At 37.5% G+C, this 27883-nt stretch overlaps 1 protein-coding gene across 2 annotated transcripts; it reads left to right on the forward strand.

Annotated features, from left to right (window-relative positions):
• On the forward strand, positions 1–27115 carry ECT2 (epithelial cell transforming 2). 2 transcript variants are annotated; one of them, XM_009288020.2, is made up of 24 exons: positions 1–130; positions 1198–1277; positions 1381–1473; positions 2413–2595; positions 3158–3247; positions 4274–4381; positions 5530–5603; positions 5737–5867; positions 6873–6988; positions 7185–7247; positions 7640–7862; positions 9548–9684; positions 10360–10479; positions 12172–12240; positions 13381–13491; positions 14509–14605; positions 15339–15420; positions 16371–16449; positions 16638–16757; positions 18138–18276; positions 19855–20009; positions 22002–22109; positions 23259–23405; positions 26774–27115. In XM_009288020.2, exons 1-24 carry the CDS (start codon positions 1–3, stop codon positions 26861–26863), a joined length of 2745 nt encoding a protein of 914 aa, XP_009286295.1. In that variant the 3' UTR covers positions 26864–27115. The 2 variants fall into 2 exon arrangements, with proteins under 2 accessions (XP_009286295.1, XP_009286296.1); XM_009288021.2 differs by lacking the exon at positions 1381–1473.
• Positions 27116–27883: the final 768 nt, after the last annotated feature.

Below are 27883 nucleotides of genomic sequence, written 5' to 3' on the forward strand. Positions count from 1 at the left end.
ATGGCTGACAACAGTACGCTGGCGTCTGAAACCGGGAGGAGCCTCTTGGCTGATTCTTCTGTTCTTGATTCAAAAATTATAGAAACCTCCAAAGAGAATGTATTTCCTGGATCTGTTTTGGATGTTGAAGGTAATGGGAGAAGCTTATTTTAAGACTACTATGTTTTTATAATGACCGATTACTTTGTAGGTATTTGGTAGTTTTTCAAAACCAAAAGTACTTTGCTGAACTACGGAATTGTATGTAGGGTAGCCAAAAGTGTGTTGGTTTGGTATCCTTTCACCAGCAAAGGGACTGTCCTGACTTTTAACTCATCTTGTTATAAAAATTTGGGGTTACAGCCATGAAATCAAATGTCTTCTGGCTAATGTATAGAAAGCGGTTCATTCCATTTGATGCCTCTTCTGTGGAGCAAATCATTCCAGGTAATATTTTGACACCAGTGTTTGGAAGCTACAGCTGCTCTGTTGTGTAGGATTACAGGTAGTCCTTAGGGAGATGAATAGTCTTGAGCGTAAAATTAATTCAAGAACAAATCTTGAAATTAAAAAAACAACGAAAAAGGTGTTTTTGTTTTCCTGCAGTGCAGGAGCCAAAACCCAGTGGCAGTCTTTTCGTGCAAATGGCATGGAGGCAGCACTTGTCTCTTCCTCCTAATATTTTGAAAGCTTATTAATACATGGATTAAAAAGAACAAGATATCTAACTTCAGTTCCAATATTCCTTGGTGAAATTGAGCAGTTACTAGGAAGTAATGGACCTTGTCAGCCAGGAACACAGAAACTAGAAAAGAAACCAGCTGTCTATTTTCCAGCAAGTCTTGGTATCTAATTCTGCTAGAAGCATTAAGTCAATAATTTTGTTGTTTTTCTTTCTTTTTTTATTTTTTTCTTACTCTTGCTGACTCTCTTGCATGTTCTTGCCTTGACTGTAAGGTAACTGGTCTTGAATTGCAGGATCTTGTTTCACCATAAGTGAAAATTTAGGCTCTAAGGTCAATTGGGTATGCCTTAATTAAAGGACAGGCTTCTTGAGGTAACATTTATTTTCAGGCTTGTTCCTGATAAACAAGGTATCTTGAAAGGATGCAGTCTGCCTATATTCTTCTATATATTATTGATTGATTATTTTTTTTTAGACCTAACATGGATTTTTCTATTAAAATATTCATATTATCCTTGTTTCTCTATAAACAGAAGAAATGCCTCAAATAGAAACAAGAGTGATTTTGGTTCAGGAAGCAGGGAAACATGAGGAGCTTCTGAAAGCCTTGGAGGTATGTGGGTCTAAGATAAAACAGTCATTGGAATGAGATGGTATGCTTTTATAGACTTCTAGTAACCAATTTGGTTCTGTACTAAAGTTCTCCTCTTCCACAGACCGTTAAGATAATGGAAGTACCAGTTATAAAGATAAAGGAAACTAGTCCTGGTAAATCAGAAGAAAAACTAATAAAAAGTATTATTCATATGGTATGTCATGCAATTAAGCACATGTGATTGCATGCAGCATGTTGTACTTCACTGGGACTGAAATGTGCACACGCTTTAATTTATATTAATTGGGCATAATGGTCACAATATATGCTAATGTTTCTGATGGTGTCACTTAAAGCTTGTCAAAATTGGCACTTTTTTACAAACACTTTCTCAAATATGGAAGTAATATCTGCAGCTGTTAATTAGTGGTGTTTTCTAATGGGGATAGAAATATCAATGGAGACATTCAACTGCATGCTTATATTGAGTCAACACATAAGTTTTTGCTATGAACTGACTTCATAATTGGTTAATTGACTTCTCTTTCAATTGAAAGCTGCATTTAAAATTCAGTGTAAGAAATGGTTCTCCATTTCTTGATGTGAAAAACCTAGAAAATAAAATTTGGAACTAATGATTGAAATTGGAACAGACCAAATTTTTAAAGTCCTTAAAAATATCAAGCAATGAAGAAAACTGACTTCTGTTCTTTAGATCTTATGCAGCATGGAGCTTGCTATTGCAAGCTGGACGCTACTTTTTGGTCACATCCAGAAGTACCTAAAGCTGTTCTGATAGTCTGAAATTTCATTTCTCTTTTTTGCTTAGTTTGGTTTTTTTTCTATCTGTAGATATTTCCATTACTATATTATTAGTGTGAACTGATATGTAAACTACTAAAGTAACTAGAATTCTTATTCTTCAGAAGCAGGAATTGCTTTAAGACCTTTATTTTAGGTGCAGTTCATAGCTATTCTTATGCTAGAGAACAGTGCATCTCATTCAGCTTTCACAAATCCGAAGAGTCTGTCTCTGTTAAAATCTGAATCATACATTTTTCTAATGGTCCAAAATAAAAAATCAGTTGAATTTTGACACTACTGTAAGTATGTTGCCTGAATAATGCTTTCCCCTTCATCCCCATAAATCAAGGAAATTAAAGTGCCCTACATAAAGACAAACACAATAGAAGAGCTTGGAGATTCTGATTCCCCAGAATTTGAGACTATCTTCGTCATATCAGACTTCCAAGATTCTATCTTTAACAACCTTTGCAAAGCAGATTGCCGTGTCATTGGACCTCCAGTAGTACTGCACTGTGCACAAAAAGGAGAGGTATGTGCTTTCTGTTGAAATCAGCTGAGTAGTTCTCTGGTGCAGTGAGTTCTAAATATTAAATGTTCAAAATAAAATCTATTTTGCTTCACCAATCAATCATAAATATTCTTAGCAAGAGAATTTTAAGAAAAGCAAGTTTCTAATATCGTGTTAGAATATTGCGTGTAGTGAGAAAGCACAGGCAGGCAGTAGTAAGGCTACAACTACCGCAGTAGTTGTGGGAGCTGTTGACCCATTAGTTGGGATTGTGCCATTGGGAAAGGCAGCATACAAATCATGCTCCGGCAAACACTTTATATTTCCAAAGGTTGTCACGTAGAGAGGATGGATTGGGGAGGAAAAAAAGGATGGAGCGCTACCTGTGGAACTTGGGGATGCTCTAGTTACTTTATCCAGAATGCTGGCAGGTCTAGAGCTGAGGTATAACTTGAATACACAGACTTGGGCTAGTGTCTGATGCGTTTTAATGCTAGGAACAATAGTACTGTATTAAAGATAATGTTAAAACTTTAATGGAAGCAGTATGCTTTTGACTAATAAACTTACATCTTACTTTCAGCCTTTACCTTTCTCCTGTCGTCCACTGTACTGTGCAAGTATGTTGAACTTGGTACTGTGCTTTACAGGATTCAGAAAGAAAGATGAATTAGTAAGACTTTTTTTCCTTTGGATTGGTAAAACTATGTTAAGTTTATTTTCAAAATACTCTTCTGTTCTATCACCCATAGGGTTTAACCATGACTAGAGCTCGTATGGGGGGAATGAATTATTTGTCCTTTTGTTTTGTTGCACGTCCAGAGGCTGTGATATTTGAGGATGGGAAGAAAACTGTTTCCTTGCCCAAGTAATTTTGTCCATGCCATTTTTGGTCACTCTTGTTGAATGACATTAAACAGCTCTAATTCAGTAGGGCTTGAAGACTTGTAGATTTAGGCTTCAGATAAGATGATGTTTACCCAATAGTGTCCTCTTATTTTTGCAGGTAGTAGTGTGGTCAAGTAAAGCTTTGTAGTCCTGTTCAGAGCACTTGCAGACATGCTATCTTGCTATCATGCTATTGGGACTTAAGTCTTAACGTATCTAGGTATGAAGTGGTTTGATACTCTAGCACTTTGCTTTTCCACTTCAGTGATGCAGTTGGCAGCTAATTTCCCTATTGGACACCTGGGAATCAACAATATAGCTCCACATCTTCATCTGGGGGAAAAAAAAACCCAAAACAAAAGCCTTTCCTCAGTGTTAGCGATAGTTAGGTTTGATCTGGTAGATTCAAACTGGACAAATTGCAATCTTATGTAAATTCTGGCAATTGCCCCTTCAGGTAGAATTGACTAAATCAATGAGGATAACATGCCTCAAAACTATTGTGCGTGAAAAGGTGAAGGTATTATGTATGATGATCACAAGAGTACTGGTGGCTTGGGTAGTTTTCCTCAAGCTATGAAGCAAGGCTATATTAAATGTTTAAAAATAGAAGTTCTTCTGATACCTTCTGATATACCTTCTCCTGTAGATGTGAACAAGTTGTTTTAAGAACAAATCAGAGCATTTCTATTCCTAGACATTTAATGTAACCTCCTATAGCTTGCTTTGTAAACTATTTTTGTACCGCGCTCAATCTGCACTGTATGCTTCAAAAGAGATACTGAAAACTTATTTCATCTTTATTTTTCAGGTTAAGCTAGTGACCTTGGTTCATCATATGGGTGGAATTATTCGAAGGGACTTTAGCTCAAAAGTTACACATCTGGTGGCTAACTCAACACATGGAGATAAATTCAGAGTATGTAAGCTTGAGTTGGTACTTCATGGAAACTTTCAGAATTTGGCTCTTGTAGGCTAGGTCTGTAAATTATACTTCAGCTCGTAAGTTGCTAGGTTTTTTCCTGTGCTAACAACAGTGACTTGTAATGGTGAGTTCATCTCCGTCTGGTGTTGAGTTTTGACATGTTTTTGTCTCTGTTAGAGATCTAAATAATATAAATTGCCTAAATGCAGAGATTTTGGAATAGACTAGTAAATAACAAGAACCAAAGTGTTTCTTTGGTTCTGAAGACCTTGATGAACACTTGTTCATCAACGAAGAAGTGTTTATATATGGACATGCCTGTTTTTTTCTGTCCAAACAAACTTCAAGGTAACTTGCAAAAAACTTTAGTACCCAATTTGTGTGCATCTTCTTTTAAAAATTATTTAACTTGTTATGTTTAAGCATTCAAATCTTCCTTTATGTATAAATATATGTGGGTTTTTTTTTCTGAGAATACCAAAAGGGAATCCTTCAGGACATGTATGTCCAGTTGACAAGTAAATACAAGCTTATAGGTTTTTGTAGCATGGAATATGACAGCAATGCTTATGTCCCTCGATTCTCCCTTGTTTGAATTCTTAGTAGGCTCTTGCTTTTTTCCTAGTCTGTCTTTCTAATCTTCCAGTTGGAAGAGAAGACCTACTTCTAACTCTGTTCAAACACTCCTTTCTGCCAACTCAAAGGGAGAAAGTAGGAAAACTTTACAATCTCTCTTAAGCAGTCATGGAAGTTACCTTTGGAATAGTCACTTTCTCTTTGGTAAAAGCAGGCTGGGATATTTGTCTTCATACAAAGTATCAAAAGCAGAAAAAAGATCCCATATTCCACTGGAACAGAGGTTTGGTTTTGCGCGTTTGTGGGTGATGAAGGATATCAGACTAACAAAATGGTGCACTTTTGAGTAAGTGTCAAAATAGCTATTGATCTGATCTCCTAGTCACTGAAGAATTAATACATTCTAACTCTGGGGAGTTACAGTTGGACATGATTCTTGAAGGAATATGTTCACTTTTTGCAGTATCTGTCTTAAAGTAAAAGCAAGCGTATGAATTTTCTTGGCATGGGAAAGACTTAAATGGAAATACTTACTTGGTACAACTTGTGCTTTTCCTGTTTTGTAGATTGCTGTAAGTCTTGGTACTCCTATCGTGAAAGCTGAGTGGATTTATAAGGCTTGGGAGAAAAGGAATGAAATGTAGGTGTTTGTTTTCCTTCAACCTTAACCTTGCATCCTGTTCACCTGTAGTATTGTGAGCTTCTGTTTAAATAATGATGTAGCACTGATTTAGTGACCTTCTTGTGTATGTTTTTTCTTTTTTTTTTCCCAGTGATTTCTGTGCAGCTGATGATGACTTTAGAAATCAGTTCAAGGTTCCTCCCTTCCAGGATTGCATGTTAAGTTTCCTTGGATTCTCTGATGATGAGAAAGCTAACATGGAAGAAATGACAGAAATGCAAGGTTATTGTTTATGAAAGTTGACCTGTGGAATGAATGGGGTTTATAGCTGATAAATACTTCACTGAAGCTGAAATGCTAGATTGTGAATCCTGAAGCATTAATGAAGACTCTTCAACTTGGCGAGCTATAAGTTGGTTTTTAGATGTTGGTGTATGCATAAGTTCTGGTAGCTGTTGAAGACTTCAGATTTTGTAGGCTGATCGAAACTGGACAATTTAAAAAGAAGTAATTATAGGATGCTTGAAGGTATCCTGGACAACTTGCTATGTGATATGTATATTGTGCTTCAGTTTTCATAATCAGTTTTGTGGTATGCATCTTTACATAATTCACAGAAAGTATCTACAACGTTTACACCTTTGATATGAATCATCGCTGGTAAAACACTTGATTCGAAGTGTTCCATTTTTTGGTAGTGTAGTACAATATTAATAATCACATTAACAGTAATGATGTAACAGATAAAAGGCTGGAGACTGGGAAGTTATTGCTAGAGTTGCATGTAACAGAACTATAGAAATGGGGAAGGAGCAAGCTTGTAACAGCAAGGCTTTCTCAAAGAGGTGAAAGTTGGCTGGGTTTGCTTTTCCTCCCCTGACCTGTTTACCTAAAGCTACTTATGAGATTGTGACATGCAGAGGTTCTAGGTTGTGGATGTCTTTAGGGTGAGTATTCCTGGCTTGCTCTTCCAAGAAACAAGAAAAGCTTTCCAGGAGAATATTGCATTTATTGCCAGACAGGTTTAAATGCTCTCTGAACTCCGTGTACTCTTGACTTTTCAATGTCTGCTTTACTACTGCGTGATACATGCTGCTTCCTAAAAGCTGTCCACTGCTGATAATATCTGGGCTGTTATGTAAGCCCAACAACTGATCGGCTCACTGAAGAGTTCATCTCTCTTGGCTCTTCTCTCATTAATGATAGGTGCCACAGAACTATCAAGTGAGCTACTAATTTCTAACAATAATATTCTTCAGTCTTGCTAATGTGCCTTTTTTTATCTAGGAGGACATTATTTACCAGTTGGTGATGAAAGGTGTACACACTTAGTGGTTGAAGAAAGTACAGTAAAAGACCTTCCATTTGAACCTTTAAAAAAACTTTATGTTGTAAAGCAAGAGGTTAGTGCTGACAAATTTTTGAAAGAATATTGCTATATAATACTCAGTATGTGAGATACACTTTTTTCAGAATAAGCCACATGTTTGCATTTAGTAGGCAAACTGCCTTACTATTATATATATTATTTTGAATATTTTTAACTTCGGGTGAAGCCCTGTAATGTGTTCTTAAGGTGTGTTTTCTTTTTTCCTTTAGTGGTTCTGGGGAAGCATTCAAATGGATGCCAGAGCTGGAGAGTCCATGTATTTATTTGAGAAGGTATGTTGAACTCTCTCACATAATGTGCAGCATGTATTTGGTGGTAAAATTAGCATGTGCAATAGTATGTGTGGGGCCAGAGATAAAATGTTTTAAAGCAGCTTTTAAGTTTCAGATAATCTGTTATAAATTTATACATAAATAATAATTTGCAAAACACTTTTTTCTGCTTCCCAAGGGCTGCACTTATTTTTAGTCAAAGAAAATAGTAGTGGTGTTTCTAGGTTAAAAGAAAAAAATAAAAAAAAAGGGGGGGGACTTCACCTGTTTTCCCTCAGCTTCCTTAAGAAGGGAAGTGTTGTGTGCTGGTCTCTACAATTCACTTACCTTTGCACTGACTTGAGCTGGACAGAGCAGGTGAAAACACTAAACTAAACTTTCTTTTACTACAGTCAGAGAGTCCTGGCCTCAAGAAGTCTGTGTCACTACTTTCTCTGAATACTCCAAATAGCAATCGTAAAAGACGCCGTTTGAAAGAAACTCTTGCACAACTGACCAGAGAAACAGACATGTCACCATTCCCTCCTCGGAAACGCCCATCAGCTGAACATTCACTTTCTATTGGGTCCTTGCTGGATATTTCGAACACTCCAGAGTCAAGCACTACCAATGGAGGTAGAGCTAAAAAACTTTCATTCAGACCCACTTGCAATGTTCAAGAGCTCTCTGCATACAAGTGGTAGCGGTAGGGAAGTCTTACAGGTTTTGCTACAGATTTTCTAAGTAATTCCAGGCTTTCTCCTTTTCAAAGTGTGCAGAAAGCAGAATTGGTGTGAAGAGTTCAGACACAGACAGAGGCCAGGCTGCCTCTTGTCATTGCAGTAAGTGTATTCATACCCGAAGGAAAACAAGGAAAAGATATGGAGTTGATAAATATGAAGTACAGTACAGTGTTACTCCAAAATGCTTCAAATACTCTGCTGAAAATCTGCAGCAAATAAGCAACATAGTTAACAGTAAATCATCTAAAAGCCTCTCCAGTAGGATGTTTGGAGAAAGGAGGTTAAAGATTCTTTTCTAAAGGAATTAAAGGGAAAATTCCTGCAAAGGCCGCTCCTCCTAGGTCTTTGAAAAGTTCTGTTGAGGTAACACTATTTGTGCCAGCAAACTGATGTCTAAAACTTCACAAGAATATAAATCACCAACTGATTTTGATCAGTTAATTGGCAAAGAGATTTTAATGCCTCGGCACATGGTTCTTGTGGAAGAGAGGAAACTGCAAAATTGTGGATTACTCAAAAGCTAATATCTGAATCTAAAAAAAAAAAAACCCAACAAAAAAAACAAAAAAAAAAAAACCACAACCAAAAAAAAAAATTCCCCCCCCCCCCCCCCCCCCCAGTTCCATCATAGGTATCTGGAGTTACTACTTACTACTGCTTTTAAAAAGCCCCTGTATACAAGTCAAGTAAGTAATCTCAGTGAGGCACAACCTGTAAGTGATAATTCAGAAGGAACACAGGAAAGATAAGCTTACTCTTGAAGACCAGCTTTCTTAGGTCATGCTAGCGCTCTTGTAACCGCTGGTATGGACGTTTCTTCTAATCCAACATCAGCAGATAGTTTCAGAAAAAGTGCTATTTTGAAAACAACTGGCAAGGTACTTATTTCATAGTAACTGTGACAGTAATGAACTCGTGACATCAGAATGAGTGAGTACAGGTCTCTGAGGTCCCAATACCTGAGCAAGTATTTAAAACTAATGGACTGCTCCCGGTTGACCTTGGCTTTAGCTTTAAGAGAAATGATTTTCTTGTGTCCTTCCCGCCCTCCCCCCCCCCAGTAGGATGAAACGTGTTTCATGCAAGGACTGATTTTTAATAAATGGTGTTGAGCTACATACCTAATGCAAGGATGGTAGGCAGCTGAAAGATAATTGTTTACATGGCAAAATAAAAGTAGAAAAGTGCTTTTACACATAGTGTATGTATAAATAACGTTCAGCACCTAACCCTATTATGTTTAGTAGGAAGTGAGGATTAAGTCATTGACCTGCCCATAAATGGCTTACGAGTTTCAGACTAATTTTGAGGAATAATCTATTACTGTTGTTCTATAATTAGGCTGTAATAAAGAAAGCCATTTTCTAGAAAGAGCTCTGATAACTATAGAATAACCTACAGAATAGCCTTTTAAAAAAAAAAAAAAGCTTCTTCCCTTAAAAATTCTGAAGGTTTTTTCCTGTCTTTTGAGGGTGAGCTCTTAAAAATTGAAGGTGTTTTCCTGTCTTTGAGGGTGAGCTTTTTTTAGGGACTCTGTTGTAATAAAGCTCTGTTTTCATTTGGGAATCTCTTCATCAGAAACACCAAAATCCTGTGCCAGGCCTTCCAAAAACTCAACTCCTCTTCCACTAAAGCAGTCTGCAAGATGGCAGGTTGCAAAGGAATTGTATCAGACAGAAAGTAACTACGTTGATATTCTAACAACAATCATTCAGGTGAGCTGGTTTTAAAGCAAGTACAGGTCAATTGTAATAAGACATCCAGTGTTTACATCAATGATTATCTTCAACCTGTGATCTGCAGGCTTTTGAGGGCTTGGGTGCATCAAAGGTTCATAAAAAGATGACAATGTAAACAGTCTCATGTAATTTTACTAACATATTAAAATGTTTAGTATCTGTTAATAATAAAGGCTGGAAAATACAATTTCTAATCTGGGATCTGCTGTGGAATTGCAGTTTGTATGAAAATTCCAAGCTTCAGGGGAATAGGGTCTTCGTGACTATATTAGTGAATAGAGAGAGATGGCAGGGGAAAAAAACTTTTTTTAATTATTCCAAGAAAAGCAGAATAGCAAACAGCTTACAGGAAGAGCTTAATTTCTAGAAGTTTGTTTCCATTGCAGCTGATTATCTACTTAAAGAATGAGCTAAGATGTGTGTGAAATGAAAAGTAGATGAAAGGGGGTTATGCTGTAGTGATGTATCGAACTCGGTGTTTGTATCATAAAACCACTCCTCTATAACCCACTCTTGCTAAATGGGAGTATCTCAAGATTGTGACTGCAGGAAAGTATGATCTGGAAGGAAAACACTGGTGCTTTCATAACTCTTTCTAACACAATGCGTGGCGGTTGGGAAGGACATTAACTTTTTTGTCTAATTCATCAGTTATTTCAAGTTCCGTTGGAGAAGGAAGGACAACTTGGAGGACCAATCCTTGCACAGGAAGAGATTAAGACCATATTTGGCAGCATTCCAGATATTCTTGATGTGCATACTAAAATCAAGGCAAGCTGCAACTTCTCCCCCGCAGGGGAAGCTTTGATACAGACTTTGACTCTTTTCTGCATGCTTTAAGTTGTATCTGCTAGATAGGTGTAGATTCATCCTGGTGCTGTTACATACTGTTCAACCTATGGAATTATGTGCAAATCCAAAGTAAGCTTCAAGATTTAACGCTTATTTATAAATATCTGAAGTCTGAGTATTGTGCACATAACTAATATTGTCATTCATGAGCTGGAGTCTCCTTTTCCCATTTTAATACCTTTTCCTGGAGGAGGTTTTCTGTAACTGATACAAAACTGGTCAAAAGGGCCAGTGGTATCAAATGGTAGTCTAGCTCTTACAAGTGCTTATAACATACATGTTTCTATTAAAACAGTAAGCAAGGACTCTTGGAAGGATAGCTAAAACTATGGAATTAAAAAAAAAAATCTCGGTGTTTTCCTGGGCTTTAGACATGTTCATATAAGGAGACTTCTATCATTTGGTAGGAAAAACTAATTCCTCCTTAAATGGCTTTGAACCAATTGTCAGGAACTACCAGCTCATAAAACTGGCTTGCATTTCAGCCTCTGAAGCAGTTGACCTGGTACTGAGGCCTAATAAGAGCTGATTAGAATTCCCTATGAGATTGTTTTCTTGAGGCTTTCTTTATTTTATATTTTGATCTGGATTGCAAGCGCTCTTTGAAGCCATCTCTGGTCTCACAATAGATTATGATGCAATTCTTTCTCAAATATGAAGTCATAAAATCTTCAAATAATGGCATATGTCTGTTCCTGTCTGCATTTCAAAGTAGTCTTTTAAAATAGAGGGACTTGCAGACTGCCTGTAACTCAGTGGTTTGGGTTTTTTATTTGTTTTTTGTTTTGCTTTTTTACCAACCGTTGGGATCCAGTCTAGTTAATCACGATAGGTATTGATAAGTGCTCACTGAGACTGAGATGAAAGTAGAGCATGCGTGTCCATGTGTCAAGTACGATTCACCTGCAGCATGCAGTGTAGACAGAGTTGCTGAGATGTAATGATTGTGTTTTCCTTCATCTTTGGTGTAATAAAGATAAGAGAAGTGGCAGCAACAAACCAATATTAATGGTGAATCCTTTTCACTTAAGGTGAACCCTGAACCTTCAGCTGTACCCTCCTGCCCCTGTTGTTAGCTGACAGTGAATAAGCTTGATCCTTATCAAGCTGATACAGGCTTAACAGCTTGGTCTCACTTTCCTTGACACCCTGGTGCAGCAAGTGAGGGAAATCTATGCTAATTCTATTTCAATCCTATCTTACAGACTTAAGAGTCCTATATTAGTTGTGCACTCTTAATTAGAATTGGTTCAACTGTCTTCTGTGTATACTTTTTCAATAATCATCTGGGATATATTCAGTAGTGTGTTGGACACAACAGCAGCATCTTGTTGCTGAGTTGGCTAGTGCTGATACACTGCTAGGCTCTGCTTGCATTGATTCAAAACTATATATTCAGTAAGTCAGAGCTCTCTTGCTTTCAGCTCTCAGTAGACTGAAGGGGCTTAATGTGAAATTGTACAGTTTTTAGGATTGCCTGGTTTGTCAGCATGGAAACACACAGCTAATTATATGTGTTTGGCAGAACACTGATCCCATCTTACAGCTTTATGGAGTTCATTCTCATCTTATTCTCTTCCCCCCCCCCCCCGGTCCCTGCATGTATTCTAGGAAGATCTGGAAGATCTTATGATGAACTGGACTGAAAGCAAAAGTATTGGTGATATCATTCTTAAATATGTAAGTTGCTGTTTCTTTTTTTGTGCATTAGAGCTATTATCTTGCCTTACAAATAATCCGTTTGTAGGAGCTAGAAAACACAAGCAAAGCACTACTGAGTGAGAAAGAACACTAACTTGTATCATTGTATTTTCTGTTTAGACTTTTCAGTTGAGTTAGATGATAAACTTGACATGGATTACCTATATAAAGTATAAGTCTATGTGTCTGTCCACTTGTATGAGGGGGTAAAACTCCAGATAGATATGGTTTGAGAACAGTAATTTGCAACACTACAGACATGCTTTTTACTCAGACATTAAAAGGGTCTCTTCCTGTAACCTTAGCTATCCGCTGCCTCTGATTAATAGTAAATAACTAGGAAAAGAACTTTTCATGGAAATGTCTTGTGTTCTTCCTTCAAGACTTGAAATACATAAGTGAATAAGGACTCCTTGTTTTCCCAAGTACAGAATGTGCAGAACAGGAAAGCTAGGTCTGGGACTGCAATGCATTTTAACCTAAGTAGTCTGCTAGGTATCTTGTGTTTTTGCTGACCTGATCATTTTGAGGCAAATGGTGTTTGGCATTCAAAAGTTTTCAGTTTAAGGTATTGCTTCTGGTGGTTTAGTGTCTTTTAAAGGTGATTGCAGTAACTGGAGAAAATACCTGTCTGAAACTTCCAAAATTCTCACCAAAAGCATCTTGCTAGGTGAGAATCTGCCTTCTATTGGAATAATCTCCCCAGGGAAGTGGTGGATTCCCCAACATTGGACACTTAAGATTTGGCTGGACAGGGTGCTGGGCCATCTTGTCTAGACTGTGCTTTTGCCAAGAAAGGTTGGACCAGATGATCCTTGTGGTCCCTTCCGACCTGGTATTCTATGATTCTACTTGAGCTGCTCAGCAGCTTCGAAGATTGTCACATGTGTACTTGATGTTTCTGAGAGCAGTCTGCATTTAATCAGCAGCATTGAATCTTGGGCATCTGGCATGCAAAAATGTCTTAACTTGTTCTGTGAACATGCATAGGTTTACAACACATTTTTTATTCTTTATTGAAATGTGCCTTTGAGCAGCTTTGTATGGCTCAGGGCATATGAACATATGTACAATGCTACATAATATGTAAAGCAGAGCCGTAACAGTTGTTTCTTTCAGTCAAAAGACTTGTTGAAAACATACCCTCCATTTGTGAATTTCTTCGAAATGAGCAAAGAGACTATTACTAGATGTGAAAGACAGAAGCCAAGGTTTCATGCCTTCCTAAAGGTAAGTGTCTGCAGAACTAAGTCTTTGAGTAGAACATGGAGACCATTACCAAGTAAACTACTTAATGCACTAGATAGAAGAATGTGGCATTTTTGGAAGCTTGGCAGTATGTGAACATCTCTTGGTGAGACGGAAATAGAAAAGATTTGAACTCCTTGTAAGACTTTTTCATAAGAGGTCCACGTTCTTCCTCTGCTATACAGCTTTTAGGGTAGTTTGATTATATGCATTTGTTGCTGGAAAAAGTGCATTCTGATTACTTTCTCCCAAATACATGTCTTCTCTTTTCTGTAAAGCTAGCTAGAGCTGCTGCTTTTCATTGGTCCCCCTCCCTGTGTATAAAAGACTTGTATTTCTGAAATAGCTTTTAACTCGCTTTTGGCAGCTGTGAAGTTACAGGGAGGTAGAATCTCTCAACATTCTTGTGACTAATGAATAGGAGCATAACAGTGGAGATTTAACAGGAAGATGATCTTCAAAGAAAGAGTTACCTGAAGATGAGTCTTAAGACTCTTGAACCCTTCAGGTAAAGGTATATAGTTGACTAATAGTGCAGCATAGCTTGAAGTCCTCTTCTATATCCAACAAGTGTGTCTCAAATAGTGGAGTAACCAAACTGACAGATTTCAGCTCATTTTTTTTGAGGTACCAGGAATTATATCCAAGTATCGATGTCTGAAAGATGAGGAAATGAATAAGAGAATAGGCTGCCCACTGTCCCACTCCATGTTAGCATCTGAAACAAGGACTGAGGGGTTGATAATATGGACAGCTTAAAACTAGACATTCTGAGAACATAAATCATGTGATAAATACTGCGCAGATTTGAGTATAACGTGCTTTTTAACATGACCTGTTAATGACTGAGTATCTGTGGTAAACGATTCTCAAACTTTATTGCCATGCTAGTTTCAAGGAAGAAAACTTTTCTCCTAGTTCGTGATTTTTTGGGGTTTTGTGTGTGTGTGCATGTGGAAAAATAAGAATTACTTCCTTTCTCCCCTTTCTGTTCCCCAGATAAACCAAGCTAAACCTGAATGTGGCCGCCAAAGCCTAGCTGAACTCCTTATCCGTCCTGTTCAAAGGCTGCCTAGTGTTGCTCTACTACTAAATGGTAATCTAGTGATGTATTTTTTTAGTAGTTTGTCTGTGAAAGTGTTAAAACCAAGGTAATGTCTGCTTTTAGTCATAATTAGCAACAGCTTTTCTCATATAAAACAAGCCTGATTCTGGGAGTTAATCATGCTTAATGGCAGTCAGCAAGACCAATTACTGCAGAAAGCATACTTTTGCCTAAATTTTACTTGTTCATATATTTGTCTGCAGGATACAGGTAGAGGAAAAGTTTGCTCTGACAACAGTTTTCTCTTCAAATACAAATATAATTAAGATTCAAATGCAGCTAGTATAAACTAGAGAGCAATTTGTATTGACAAAGCTTACAGCTTCATGTGTTCCACCTGGTCTCAACCACTTGCTGTAATAACGATTATGTTAATAAAAATAATAATAAAAAAACGCACACCACCACCCTTTGCTTCAGTTAGAAAAAGACTTCTATACTTGTCTCTGCACTTCAACAAAACCAGCATGTGGTCTTGTTGGTTTTTTTTTTAATAGTTTGAGGGTTTGGTCTTATATGGCCTTGTATTGTAGGTGGGTTTTTTCTTAATGAGATGCATGGACAATTGCTGCTCAGCCTACTTCCCCACTTAATCAAGGCTGTTTGAAGAAATCACAGCTATCCCGGAGTCCAGTCATCTTATCTGACTTACAGTTTAAACTTGAATTTTTCATATTACTTTTCAGGCACTTGTAATGTGTGTGGTTTTTTTTTTCAATTGTAGATATTAAGAAGCATACAGCAGAAGAGAACCCAGATAAAATAACCCTAGAGAAAGCTATTGAATCATTAAAGGAAGTGATGACGTAAGTGATGCTTGTTCTATGAAACTTACTGTTACACATTTAGATCTCTCTGTTCCTTCTAAATTGCTCTTAGTGTGTTGTTGCCATAACATTAGCCTCCATGTAAGTATATGTAATTGTATGTGTTCTTCAGTCTCCCTTTGGCCACTGTTGTCACTTTGGCATTCTGTGCCAGAGCTCTTGAAGTCTCTGGCGTTGTTACCCAGCACTTCTACTGAACCTCTGCTGACTCCCTGCCTCAGTATGAAGCTGAACCTCCTGAGTCCTCTGTTCTCTTCCAACTCTTATTTCTATCTATTCCCTCCAGAATGGAAGAGATGTGTTTTGTCTTCAAATCTTACTTCTGTGCATATATATCCACTGAAAGGACACGCTATTGGTGGAAGATTAGTTTCTCTTCTGGCCCTGAATTAGCTATTCTTGGCACCATTCCATGAGTTAATTAGCTTAAAGCTGAAGCTGTTTAGATTGTAAGTCTCACCTCTTTTGAAGTGTAGCGTATGTCTTCAGCAATGAGACCTCCTGTACTAATTGGGTAAATGTTTGTCCAATTTTAACAACAGCTTTTAAATTGTAATTATTCTTGCATCTGCCTCTTGGTGAGCTGCAGTCCTGACTTGGGGGGATAAAATGCAGGCTGTGAAGAACTGCATTGGGTTGGTCTCTAGTTCAAAATCTTATGGGGCAGAGGAGGGGAACTACATATTAACTGAATGGTGTGTCCACTGATAACATGACAAGAAGATTGTTCTAGGTCTGAAGTTTCCTATGTGCTTAGCATATAGTATTTGGATACTTTAATGAGCAAGTGTGGTGGATTTTGTTTTCCAGTGCTGCTATGTAAACTGTATCTCTGAATGTTTAGCTTCATTATTTTTGTATGTCTTAAATGCAGTGCATTCATTTACTGTTGCTTGGTATTGAAGATAAATATAATATGCTTCCCTCAGACATATTAATGAAGACAAAAGAAAAACAGAGGCACAAAGGCAGTTCTTTGATGTTGTCTATGAAGTTGATGGATGTCCAGTAAGTAATTTCTCTGAAGCTGCAGACCTGTAAAATGACTGTGCACTAGTTTGCTCCCTTTGCAAAAGTATGTGAGGTTAAAATGCAATGGTGCTGGTTTAAACAGATTTTCAGTGTTAAGTTGTAAGCAAGCAGTAATCCAGTCCTTGAACTAAATGCTTAATGAGCCTTTTGCTTGTATCACTTAGGCCAATCTCTTGTCCTCTCACCGAAGCTTAGTTCAGCGTTTGGAAACCGTAGCACTTGGTGATGACCTCTGTGACAGGGGAGAACAGGTCACACTCTTTCTGTTCAATGATTGCCTAGAGGTAAGATGACTATATAAGTACATCTCATGAACTGAATTAGAAAAGGCTTGGCACTACATATGAATATAAACAAGTAAAATTTAAAAACTCTTGAAGCAGAATTCTAAGACACGGAAAGCTGATAGCTCAACACATGCTGATGTTACCTTTACATTAGCTATTGTATAAGCCAACACAAGTAGCTAGTCAATTCTAGATGGTTGAGAGGTGTTAATGTAGCCTTTAATGTCTTGCAGCCAGATCAAAAATTTAAAAGCAGCTCAATATGTTAAGAAATAAATGTTTATCTGAATAGCACTTTGAGTAATATCAATGGATGAAAAAGTGCTGGAGTCCTTGGCTCAGCAGGATGTTTGTCCTTTTAAAGTTTAGTCATATTTAATATGAGTAAACAGTGGGCCTCTGGGGTAGGTCTGTCTGTGCTTAGGCTACAAAAAAAAAAAAATCACCTATTAAATGCCTTAGATTAACAGTATGTTAGGAAGAACTAGGAGAGAAAAGTAATCTAACTGGGTTTTGGAGACTTACGTGGAGAAACTAAGGCTGTAAAGGACACCTTATGAAAGTACTTGTTACTGTCTACAGCAGTAAAGAACATTGTCTTCATAGAAGACCAACTCTAAAATAATCCAAAATTAGTGCTGTCTTAAGCAGCACTTAGAGACAAAGGCCTATTGTTGTGACTAGTGATGAACTCTTCCTGGGAGTCAAGTTGACTCGGCTTCATTACTTCTTGTAAAGGAAGGAAAGGAAAATGAAAATGAAAAAGCTTTTAATAAAGCTTCTTGACTTATCTCTTGTACAAGATACATGTGTTTTAAGTAAGGTATTTTTAGTTGCTTGTAAGATACCTATGTGTTAATGTAAAGTAAAAACTGACTGACCAACCTCCACTGCAAAATCCACTTGATGGCTGCATGCACAAGCAACAGCAAGCGGTATTTCTAGGACACAACACACCACAGCCTAAGTTCGTTCATGCATATAGCTGTTGTCTTTTCTGTTTAAATCTAGACTACCTTGTGGTAGGTTTAAAAGGGCTCTTGCTTGCTATGCAGGGTAGAATTGAGGTCTGTAATGCAAAATTACTTCCCCTCTTGATATTTTTTTTTTAATTTATTTTATTTTTGAGGTGAGTGTATTGATGCTAAGTAACAAGTATTGCTGGGCCACTTGAATTGTAGACAGTGAATAGTGAGATAAGTGAGTTCCTTAAAGATTTATGTGGTAGAGTAAATAGAGTAAAATACTCTTTAGAGTATTTTTCTGTAGCAAGGCTTTCTGTGCCTTCCTGTATACTAGAAGGTAAAAGAATAGAGTAACAAAACAACGGCAATAGACCTTCTAACTTTAACCTCTTTGTCTTCTATTTAACTGCAGATTGCGAGGAAACGGCATAAAGTTATTGGTGCTTTCAAGAGTCCGCATGGCCACACAAGGCCTCCTGCATCTCTCAAGCATGTTGTTCTCATGCCTCTCTCCCAGATCAAGAAAGTCCTAGACATCAGGGAGACAGAAGGTCTGTATGTTTTGAAGTGCTGTGATAGCTAATGAAAACTGTGGTTCAGAGTATAAAGGATGAAGGTCTGGGGATAGAATGCTAAGGTATGTTTGTTGTATGGTATGTTAGGTATGTGATTTTAGTATAAGCTTCTGTTTGAAGCTCTCTATGAGCTTGAGAATTCCTTGCATTTGACACCTTTTGGCTTTTCAAGAATAGCTGCAGGATGCTGAATTTGGCAGAACTACTAGATGGCATTAGCACAAGCCAATCAAATGGCAGTGTGAGTTAAACAGAGGAGTACACTTGACAGCTCTGGATTTACAAAACAGAAAAACCCAAACTTCAGAGCACTAGACTGACCAGAGACAAGTGCTATTGCTGTGAAACCAAAGCTTCATTTAACTGGTGATAATGATGCTCAGGAGGAGCTGTGCTTAGCGTCTTAAATGAAAGATTTAGATGACGTAATTTCTGTGGCTGCTTTGCCATACTGAGACTGTAGGGGTTTCACTGAAGTAATACCTTGCTACAGCAGCAAAACTCATGCTACAATACTGTTCCAGCCTTGATAGTGACTTCTAAAGAAGTCTAGTCAGACTAGTTTCTAGATCTATGTCCTAGAAAGCTAGATTTGATATTTCACTGTAGGTGATGGTATGCACGTCATACTTGTTCTGCCTAATGTTCTCTGAAGCACCTGAACATAGAAACCCAATAAAAAATAGAAATGGCAAAGAGGGTAGGTAGTAAACGTGATGCCTACCTGCATTTTTAAAAGGTACTTTAGGGTTTCTCTCTAAGAATTCTCTTTAAATTACTGTGCAGCAATTAAGTTTTATTTGGGACTTGGGCGATGGGAGCGATTTGTAAGCATACCATTAATATTTGCTATGAACTTTAGTATGCAAATCTTGGGAGAGGTCAGCTACTTTCTTTTATATACACACACTTATAGGGCTGCTTTTCCAGTGCTGCTTTTCTGAATTGGTGATGGGTAGTTTTTTCTTTTTCTCTCTCAACTGTGTTTAGCATGCTTCAGCTGTGTCTCCTATAAAGGAGTATCAGCAATGGATTAATTTTCCGCTATCAAGTGAGCGATCTTTGTCAAGTTTAAACAGTAAAATAGTCAAGTTACAACAGTTTGAATGTGTCATATATAGTACTGATGTCTCTGTTGCTTTTTCCTGCTTTACAAAATAGGGTAAACGTTGTTTTCCTCGTTCTGATTAAAAAAAAAATGATCTGTCTAACACTTCATGAGTTAGAGAATGAAATTATATTTACTGCTATATCCAGCAAAGACTGACTAGTCTGCAGACTATGGTATGCAGATTATTTGCTGAATAAACAACTGTTGCATGAACAGCTGATTGCAGCCTCTTGATGAAGGTTGTGGACAGAACTCAGTGCTCTTGCAAGTGATACAACAGCTATAGTGTAAATAAAGATAAAATCCTTGCACCAAATCATATTGTCCTTAACTCTAGCTCCTGGCAGATGGAGGGTTAACTCTTCTGAAGGTTCCCCCCTGAATTATATGAAAAATTATTATTCTTTGTCTTAACTCCTTGTCTCTCTTTTTATAAACTGTAGATTGCCATAAAGCTTTTGCCTTAGTTGTGCGGCCACCTACAGAACTCAACAACAAGCTACTTAGTTTCCAGATGACAACTGAAGAACCTCCTAAAGAAGATTGGTTGAAGATGCTGTGTCGGCATGTGGCTAACACTATTTGTAAAGCAGATGCAGTAAGTACTCTGGAACCATGTTGCTGATTGGAAATATTTCTCTCTTTTTGGCTTAAGCACATGAAGCTGAGGAACTTGTTAATAGTGGACATGCTTGAGGTGAAGTAGAGCAGAAAACATTTGTGCTAGCAGGTCTGCAAGTGAGTGGTTAAAAGGTGGAAAAGGAAACAGCCTGGAATTTAGCTTCTACAGAAGCTAATAACTACTTAAAAATCAAGAATCATGCTCTTCCCCCATCACAACTTAATTATAAATAATTTAAACTCTGCACTGCAGATCTAAACAGAATTGTGTTGAGCTTGCTTCTTTCACAGCTATGTTCCAATTTACAATCCCAGCATTATGAATCGTATGTTTTGGTTTAACTCTGTGTTAGGTTGAATTCTGTGTTCTATACCTTATTTGCATGGGCACCATAATGTAAGAGACATGAAGCATCTTCCTCCTATAGACAGAAGCCTACAACCTTTAAACAAGGAAATAAAGAAAGCAATGAAATAAAGGAGATACTGGCCTCCTCGCATTTTCAGACGTTCAATGTGTGGGCTCTCCACAGCCAGAAAACTACTAATTTGAAGAGTAGATCCTCTCCAATTAGGGCAAGAGACTTTCAGCTAACGTTTTAATTATGTAAGAGTGTATGCATATCAGTCATCCAAATTTGCTGAAAATATGTGCAGTACATAGCTGAAACAACTTGCGTTTAAGCTAGAAATGTTTTATGTTCTGCATTGTACTCTTACAGTAAAACATTTGATTGATTTTTTTTTTTTTTTAAAGACATGCTTGTTTCAGGAGAGGTAGTTAAGTAATCAAAATAGCATCTTAGTTTTATTTTGTTTGGCTTGTCATCTAGGGACTTAATGAGAAACTTGGCTTTGTGCTTTTCCTTCCTTTTAGGTACTGAGTAGGAAAAGTACTGATTCAGAAGTGTTAATTTACTTTAATCTGTCTGCCGCCTATCTTCAGTCTTGTGTTACATATAACACAAAGGGATGGAAAAATGTTGGGTTTTCTTAATAGAAATTAAATCTTTGTGTAATAAATGTATCATTCCCTCTTGCCCTAGAACATCCAGAATCATATGCTGACAAATTGTAACCTACTATGCTGAATTCCATTAGTTATAATTTCTGTAACTACTGCTTTGTACCAACTATATAAGACTTTTTTTCTTGCTGATTTAAATGTCAAATTGAGCTTCAATTTAAGCACACTTCCCCTTTTCCCTGTTCTCAAGAACTCTGTAGCATCATGTGAGAATGAGATAGCATTGGCTTTGCCACATGGTGGCAGTAAAGGCTTTAACTGCTCTTTGTTAGACGTTAGGAATAGCCATACAGCTTGCTGTCTGGTGTCCTTATGATTTCTTTTTTCAAAACTTTTTTTTTTGGTAAACTGTCTTTTCTCAAAATAAAAACCCAAAACAACAACAAAAAAACCCCAGCAACTTCCCACTCCCATGCATGTCCCCCCGCCCCCAAGTTTTGTAAGTAGCTAGCCAGAGGTTGCTTTGCACATGCTAGAGTTGAAGAATGAGGCATGAAAAAAAAAAAACAGAACTTGTGGGTATTCTGAAACATCTATTGGGCTTAAGCTGAAAGACTTAGTCTTAATGTTTGACAGCTGGAGCTATCAAGATTTCACTTCAGAAGTGTGCTGGATGTGTTAGTGAAACAGAGGCATGTATCTTGTGAAACTCCCTAGGTATACTTCAGAACTACTGCCTTTTACTTTGGTCAACCCTGAACTTGAAACTGAATCAAACCAACCAAATGTAAAACTACTGATGAAGTGGTTTCATAAACTGATTGTAACAGCAGTTAATCTAATGAAATGGCATGAAAGAAAATAGCTGCTTAACTGTATATTAAGAGTTAAATATGGAGGAATATGGCAATTAAAACCTCTAAATCTGACCTAATGAACTAGAGAGTGATATTTTGAGAAGTGCTGATGTTTGACCATTACTAAGACTATTTTTGTCTATAGGAAAATCTCATTTATACTGCTGATCCTGATTCAGTTGAAGTAAATACTAAAGATATGGACAGTACTTTAAGCAGAGCATCCAGGGCAATAAAGAAAACATCAAAAAAGGTAAGATACTGTAAAGATAGTGCTTTACAGTAAACCCCATTTTAGTCAGGGAATTGTGCTAGTATTCCTGTTTCAGGTCTCTTGTAGTACTTAGCGTGACAGGAAAAACTTAATCTGAACTAAAACTCTTAAGTATAAGCTCCTTAAAGAAGGTGGGGAATGTTTTTGAGGTTTTGACTGAGTAGTTTTGGAGTATCTGTATATAGTCTTAAGTATTATGGTCATAAGTATTATGTAGTCATTTTTGAGTCTGTTATGGAACTTACTCTGTTTAATATTTTGAATCTTTGAATCTCTGTATATATTACAAAAAAACCCCCAACCCTCAGCTGTAACTGGTTTTAGCATATTGAATGGAGTTTTAAAGCTGTATGCAATTATCTAAATCTAAGTACCTTCAAAAGTGTGGGTGTAGAGTATGTGTGTCCTGGTAACAAAATAAACTTTGAAATAGCAACAGAATAAGTGCTGAATGCTGGTGTCTGCCTGTGTACGCTTTCCTTTTGTGTGTGGCTTAGCTGCTCTCAACTAATGGACTGAGGAACTGTGCCCTGTTCTGCTAAGAGGACCTGGCTGGGAGGCAGGAGGAAGGCTGCCTGTCTGCTCTGTCTTGTTGGCCGTGCACAGGGTTTGGTTTTGCTAAAGTTTGTGGTGTGTGAGAAGGGGTGACAGAGAATGATGCAGCAAGGAGGAATCTGTTCCCCATTCTCAGCAGCCTCGCAGCAGGCTTAGTATGTTCAAGATGATAATACTGTTTCTTAGAGAAAACTGTAGAGGCTGCTGTAGTTTGGAAGCTGCTGAAGACTAAATTGAGAGCAACTTAAAGGAGGGGGGCCTGACTCTGCAGAACCCAAGGGATGTGGGAAAGCCTAGTTGACTAGACCTTATTTTGACTTCTCCCTGAATATCCACCCCTCCCCATCCCCATGTTGTCTTCATATTTGGACAGAGTGAGAAGAGCAGGGGTGATGGGGGGGCCTTAAAAGTCAGATCAACTTGTGGGTGTGTGTGTTTGGCTAGTTTTGATACAGTCATATTAACATTTGATACATGTCCTACAGATGTTCAAAGCTTGAATGGTAGCCTGTATTGTAGTAGGTATTGCAGCCTGATTTTTGTCAGTGTATAACTGCTTGTCAAACTCCTCAGGTTACAAGAGCGTTTTCTTTCTCAAAAACACCAAAGAGAGCTCTTCGAAGGGCTCTAATGTCGCATAGTGCAACAGAAGGAAGAAGTCCCAGTTCAGCTAATGAGAGTTATCTAGGCAGCCAACTGACTAGTACGTCGTCATTAGCGGTAAGTGATTTGGCTGTGCAGGCCAAATAAGTAACCTTTTTAAGATCACAGTTATTTTAATGTCTGGTGTTGATCTTACTTTAACAATTTCAAGATCCACAGTGGAAAAATGTATTTTTAACTACATTCATAGACATGTTATTTTCTGAGCAAGAGTTGTTTAATGAGAAGGCTTACTTGCTGAAAATGCAGAAATACTGTATGTACTAGAAACTGGGAGATGCCTTGTACAATTAAGTTGAGGGGGAAAAAACCCCAAGCTCTTTTGCCGGAGATGGAATATGTATCCTCTTCTGAGAGAGTGAGAAACTTCCAACACGCTCTCTTATGTTGGTTCATGCTTTTGATTTTGGACAATATATACAAATGTGGTGTACAATCCTGAATAGTATGGTGAAATTATCAATGAAAGTAGCGAGATGCTAGACATCCTGTGAAACAAACTGGGAAGAAAGGGTAGAGAAATAATAGATGCTGCAGCCTGAGAGTTTTTGAAAAGATAAGGGAATTATCTCCTTATACATATTTAAGAAAACTTGGTAAAATAATGTATTGTCCTACATACTGCAACTCTTTCAATTTCCTAGTACAGTCTAGTAAAGCAGACTAGATTTGAAGGAATTTTTTCATCCTCTTTACTTTTATTCTAGTGTTTGAGTAAATCTCTATGCTGAGTAAACATACTTTAAAGTCTGTAGTTTGTAGGACAGAAGGCCAAGAACAGGATTTCCTGTGTATCTTTCTACTACTGCAATCTCTATGGAGTAAACATACTTTAAAGTCTGTAGTTTGTAGGACAGAAGGCCAAGAACAGGATTTCCTGTGTATCTTTCTACTACTGCCTGATATGTCAGTACCTTAATATAGAGATAATTCAGTGTGTTTGAGTGGCCATTAAGTTGTACAACATAAAGATATTGCCCTGCTCTCCCACATGAGATAGGCAGGAGAAAATGTGAATTAATAAGGGAGGAAGTATCACAGTGGACTCCCTTGCTTTAGAGGAAATAAAAAAATCTACCAGTGGGGCTATACCCCAGTTCTCTGTACAGATTTTCTTCCTTCCAATTATGTTTGCTCCAACAATTGTTTTCGAATTCTAATATTCTGTCTTCATTTTGATACAGCACTGTATCTCATTTCTCATGAAAATGCAAGTCATGCACTTTTCTTTTTGTGTGTGTCTACCCCATACAAAAATACTTTTTTCCACAAAATGATAGGAACTTATAGTAGTAAAAACTATTTTCCTATTTCAAATTCTTCCCAGAGTTCTTGGACCTCTGAGGTAGTAAGCTGCAGCTTGGCAGCAGATCATGTGTTGTGTGTGATGTGTGTTTTTTGGTTTTTTGTGGTTTTTTTTTTTTTAACCGATCCCACACACCACTGAACTTGCATAACATCTTTTTGGTTGAATCATAAGGTTGAGGGGAAAAGAGAGGTTTAGATTCCAGCCCCTCAAGCTGGGATACCAGTGCAGTTCTTGAATAGGAAACTAAAGCTGCAGGAAACCTGTCTGAGTCCATTGAGAGAGTCAAAGCTGTTATTCAGACATATTGTTTTATTTAAATAAAATCCTGGCCTGTGCTTAAGTGGGGATTTTTGGTGTAGAAAAACTATAGACTAAAAGTATCAATAAAGCTTGAATGCTTAGGTTTTTTTTCTTGTTTGGACTAACTCTTGAACCCCTTCCTAATTGTAGATTGCTCGTTCATCTTCTACGTGCAGCCTAAATGGATCTGTCAAATGTGCTGTTAATGTTCACCGCTCCAATTCTGTTGATTGGAGCTCTCAAAATTCCAGGCCTCGACCTGTGCTGTGTCCTGGCTCTCCAAATATTCGTCTTTCAAATGCTGTAGAAGAAAAAACCTCTTCCAACTTGGAAAGCTTAAATGGTCATGCCTTGGACAGACCGTGTCCTATCCCTATTATTACTAGCACTTATGGTGATGCTGGAGATAATAACCAGTGTGGTGCTGAAAAATTCTGTACATCACATCCTGACTGTTAATGCCCATCTTGCATGAAGTGAGCAAAAAAACCTTGATTCCTCTAAACTAAGATAGCGCGGTACAACTATATAAAACCCTAGAATCCACAAAGTGTTTTAAATGGTGTTGGGTTTTTCTTTGACTTGTTCTAATGCAAGGGGTTGGAGTCACTACTCACGTGTGGTCTAGTTCTATTTCTGGTTCTGGGTACAAAGTTAATTCTTTTACAAATCCTTTTAACTTTTCTGTGTGTTTTTCTTAATTCAATTGTATAGAAATTAATTACTTACTGTTTCAGTTCAGTTGTCCAAGTGGCAGTATAGTTCACTGACCAGAGTTCTGAGGACTTTAATAACTTGGTTTGCAGGGAAGTCTTAAGCAGCTAATTTTACCTATGGTTTTTGTTCCCCTATCTGTAAATAGAAAAAATATCCTGTATAAAATACTTTAAAGTCTAATAAAAGCTGCTGTATAAAGAGGAGTTTGGGATTTAATTTTCAAATATTGCCTATGACTGCAAATAGATGATGTGCCATAAACAGGCATTAGACTTCATAGTGAAGTGGTATAGCCTTACCTGCTCAAAATATCCCTATTTAAAAGATTCTTGAAGCATGCAGGTGTAGCAAGTTGCCTAACTACCATGACCTGTTTATATGCTGAAAGGCTTGGCTGTGCTATAAAGAGCAACAGAAGATTGCTTGTGAAAGTATCTTGAGGTCTAATGTAAAAAGAATATAAAATCTCAGCTGATCCAAAGAGGTTAACTTTTAGGACTACATATTGATGTAGAAGCAGCCTATGTTCCTAGCACCAGAAAAATCAGCTTTTTGCCTAGTTTGTGCCCATCCAGGCGCAGCTAAAGCAAGCTTTGACAAATCATTGTGATGTTTATTGCCTTCTGTAGCCAAGAAGGCATATGTTCAACATCTGATTTGGGGCTCAGAGCTGGTAAGAATACAGAAAGTTGTAGGATCTGAGGGGAGCTCCATTTCTCTAAGAGATTATCATAATGTATCTTGCTTTCAAGTTGGAGGGAGATTATTATAGCAAAAAGTGTGATGCAAGATGTATGCTAATACTTGGTTAACAGCTACTCTTCAAAAACATGTTCTTGTATTCTGAATCTCTCAAGGCTGGTAACAAGGAAAAATCTTTCTTCTGCATTTTTTAAAATATGCATTCTACTCACTTGGTGCTCTTAACTTTTCTGTTCAAAATCTAGAAATGCTGTATCATTAATTTCAAAAGCTGCCAAACAAATATCTTCTGTGCTGTTACATTCCTTATGCTATGTATCAGGGTTGAGAAATGACTACTTAACTATTGACATAGGCTAACAAATGATCAAATAACTTTTTTTTTCTTCCCCAACAGGGTATTCCTTCTCCTTCCTTGGTCAGTCTTCCCTCGATCTTTGAAAAAAGGAGTCATACATTAAGTCGATCAACAACCCATTTGATATGAAGCAGGTTTAAAATACAATGCTGTATTGTAATGACCGACAAGCAGCTGGCTGTTCAAATGACTTGTTACTGACATTAATGGTACCTTAGTCATTAGCACTTAGCAATGATTAGCAAAATGTTAGATAACACTAAGTTAATCACAAGGGGTTTTTAGTTGTATTGAAGCAGATCAGCTAATCAGTGGAATAAGTAACTTGGTCTTCATTTAAGACACAGTATTCCCTTGCACAAATTTATTTTCTCACCACCATAGCATTTTCTTCTATGGAAATTGTCCCCTTTAGGCAATAACCTAGTCTGTCAGATTTTGAAATGAAGATGATGTTCACATAACTTACCGCTAGTTTGGATGACTCTTATGCTTGCCTAACTTCATCAATTGGCAGAGCACTCTAATGTTTGAATTGTTGATTTCTTAAACGGAGATGCATTATGAAGTACCTGACCTTTCAAGTATGACAGTTAACCTGTTGTACAGCTGCTTATTCCAGATATTTTATAAATGTAGTTGTTTATAAAAAGGTAGAATTGAGTTTCCGAGATTATGGTCTTCTGCAGCCTCACTGTAACACGGTGGTATGTTACGTGGGTTTATTTGAACAGTAAGTTTGAAGGCTGCGCCTAGCTTTGACCACCAAAAATGATCAATTGAATTCCTTGAATTTCTTTGAAATGGATGTCTGAGGAAAATAATTACACTACCTTTTAGTAGGGCTGTTAAACAAACTGACCCCCCAAAACCCCACACCTTCCACATACTTGGTTAATGAGTCATTATTTAATGCATGGGATTATTGGTGTGACATGGTAATTTCATGGCCCAATTTGGGTGTGTCAAATTTCAGGTGTAGTACTCCTAAGGCTTTTACCTGGCTTTCTCATGTATTTGTACCTTCCTTCAAAACTATATGTTCACTTCCTTCATCTCTGAACAGTTGGTATGATGCAATGCTATCTCAGGAACTATCTAAATATGTATATTTCTGCATTTCATTAACGGTTTAACTGTCTGTATTAG

The sequence above is a fragment of the Aptenodytes forsteri genome, unplaced genomic scaffold, assembly GCF_000699145.1.
Source record: "Aptenodytes forsteri isolate BGI_AS27 unplaced genomic scaffold, ASM69914v1 Scaffold72, whole genome shotgun sequence".
Lineage (NCBI taxonomy): Eukaryota > Metazoa > Chordata > Aves > Sphenisciformes > Spheniscidae > Aptenodytes > Aptenodytes forsteri.

Bases quoted from the DNA above. Each gene is read 5' to 3' on its own strand.
- ECT2 (XM_009288020.2), top strand. From the start codon at position 1: ATGGCTGACAACAGTACGCTGGCGTCTGAAACCGGGAGGAGCCTCTTG. The intron at 13,492-14,508 runs GTAAGTGTCTGC...TCTGTTCCCCAG, and splicing joins GGTTTCATGCCTTCCTAAAG to ATAAACCAAGCTAAACCTGA. The intron at 16,758-18,137 runs GTAAGATGACTA...ATTTAACTGCAG, and splicing joins TGTTCAATGATTGCCTAGAG to ATTGCGAGGAAACGGCATAA.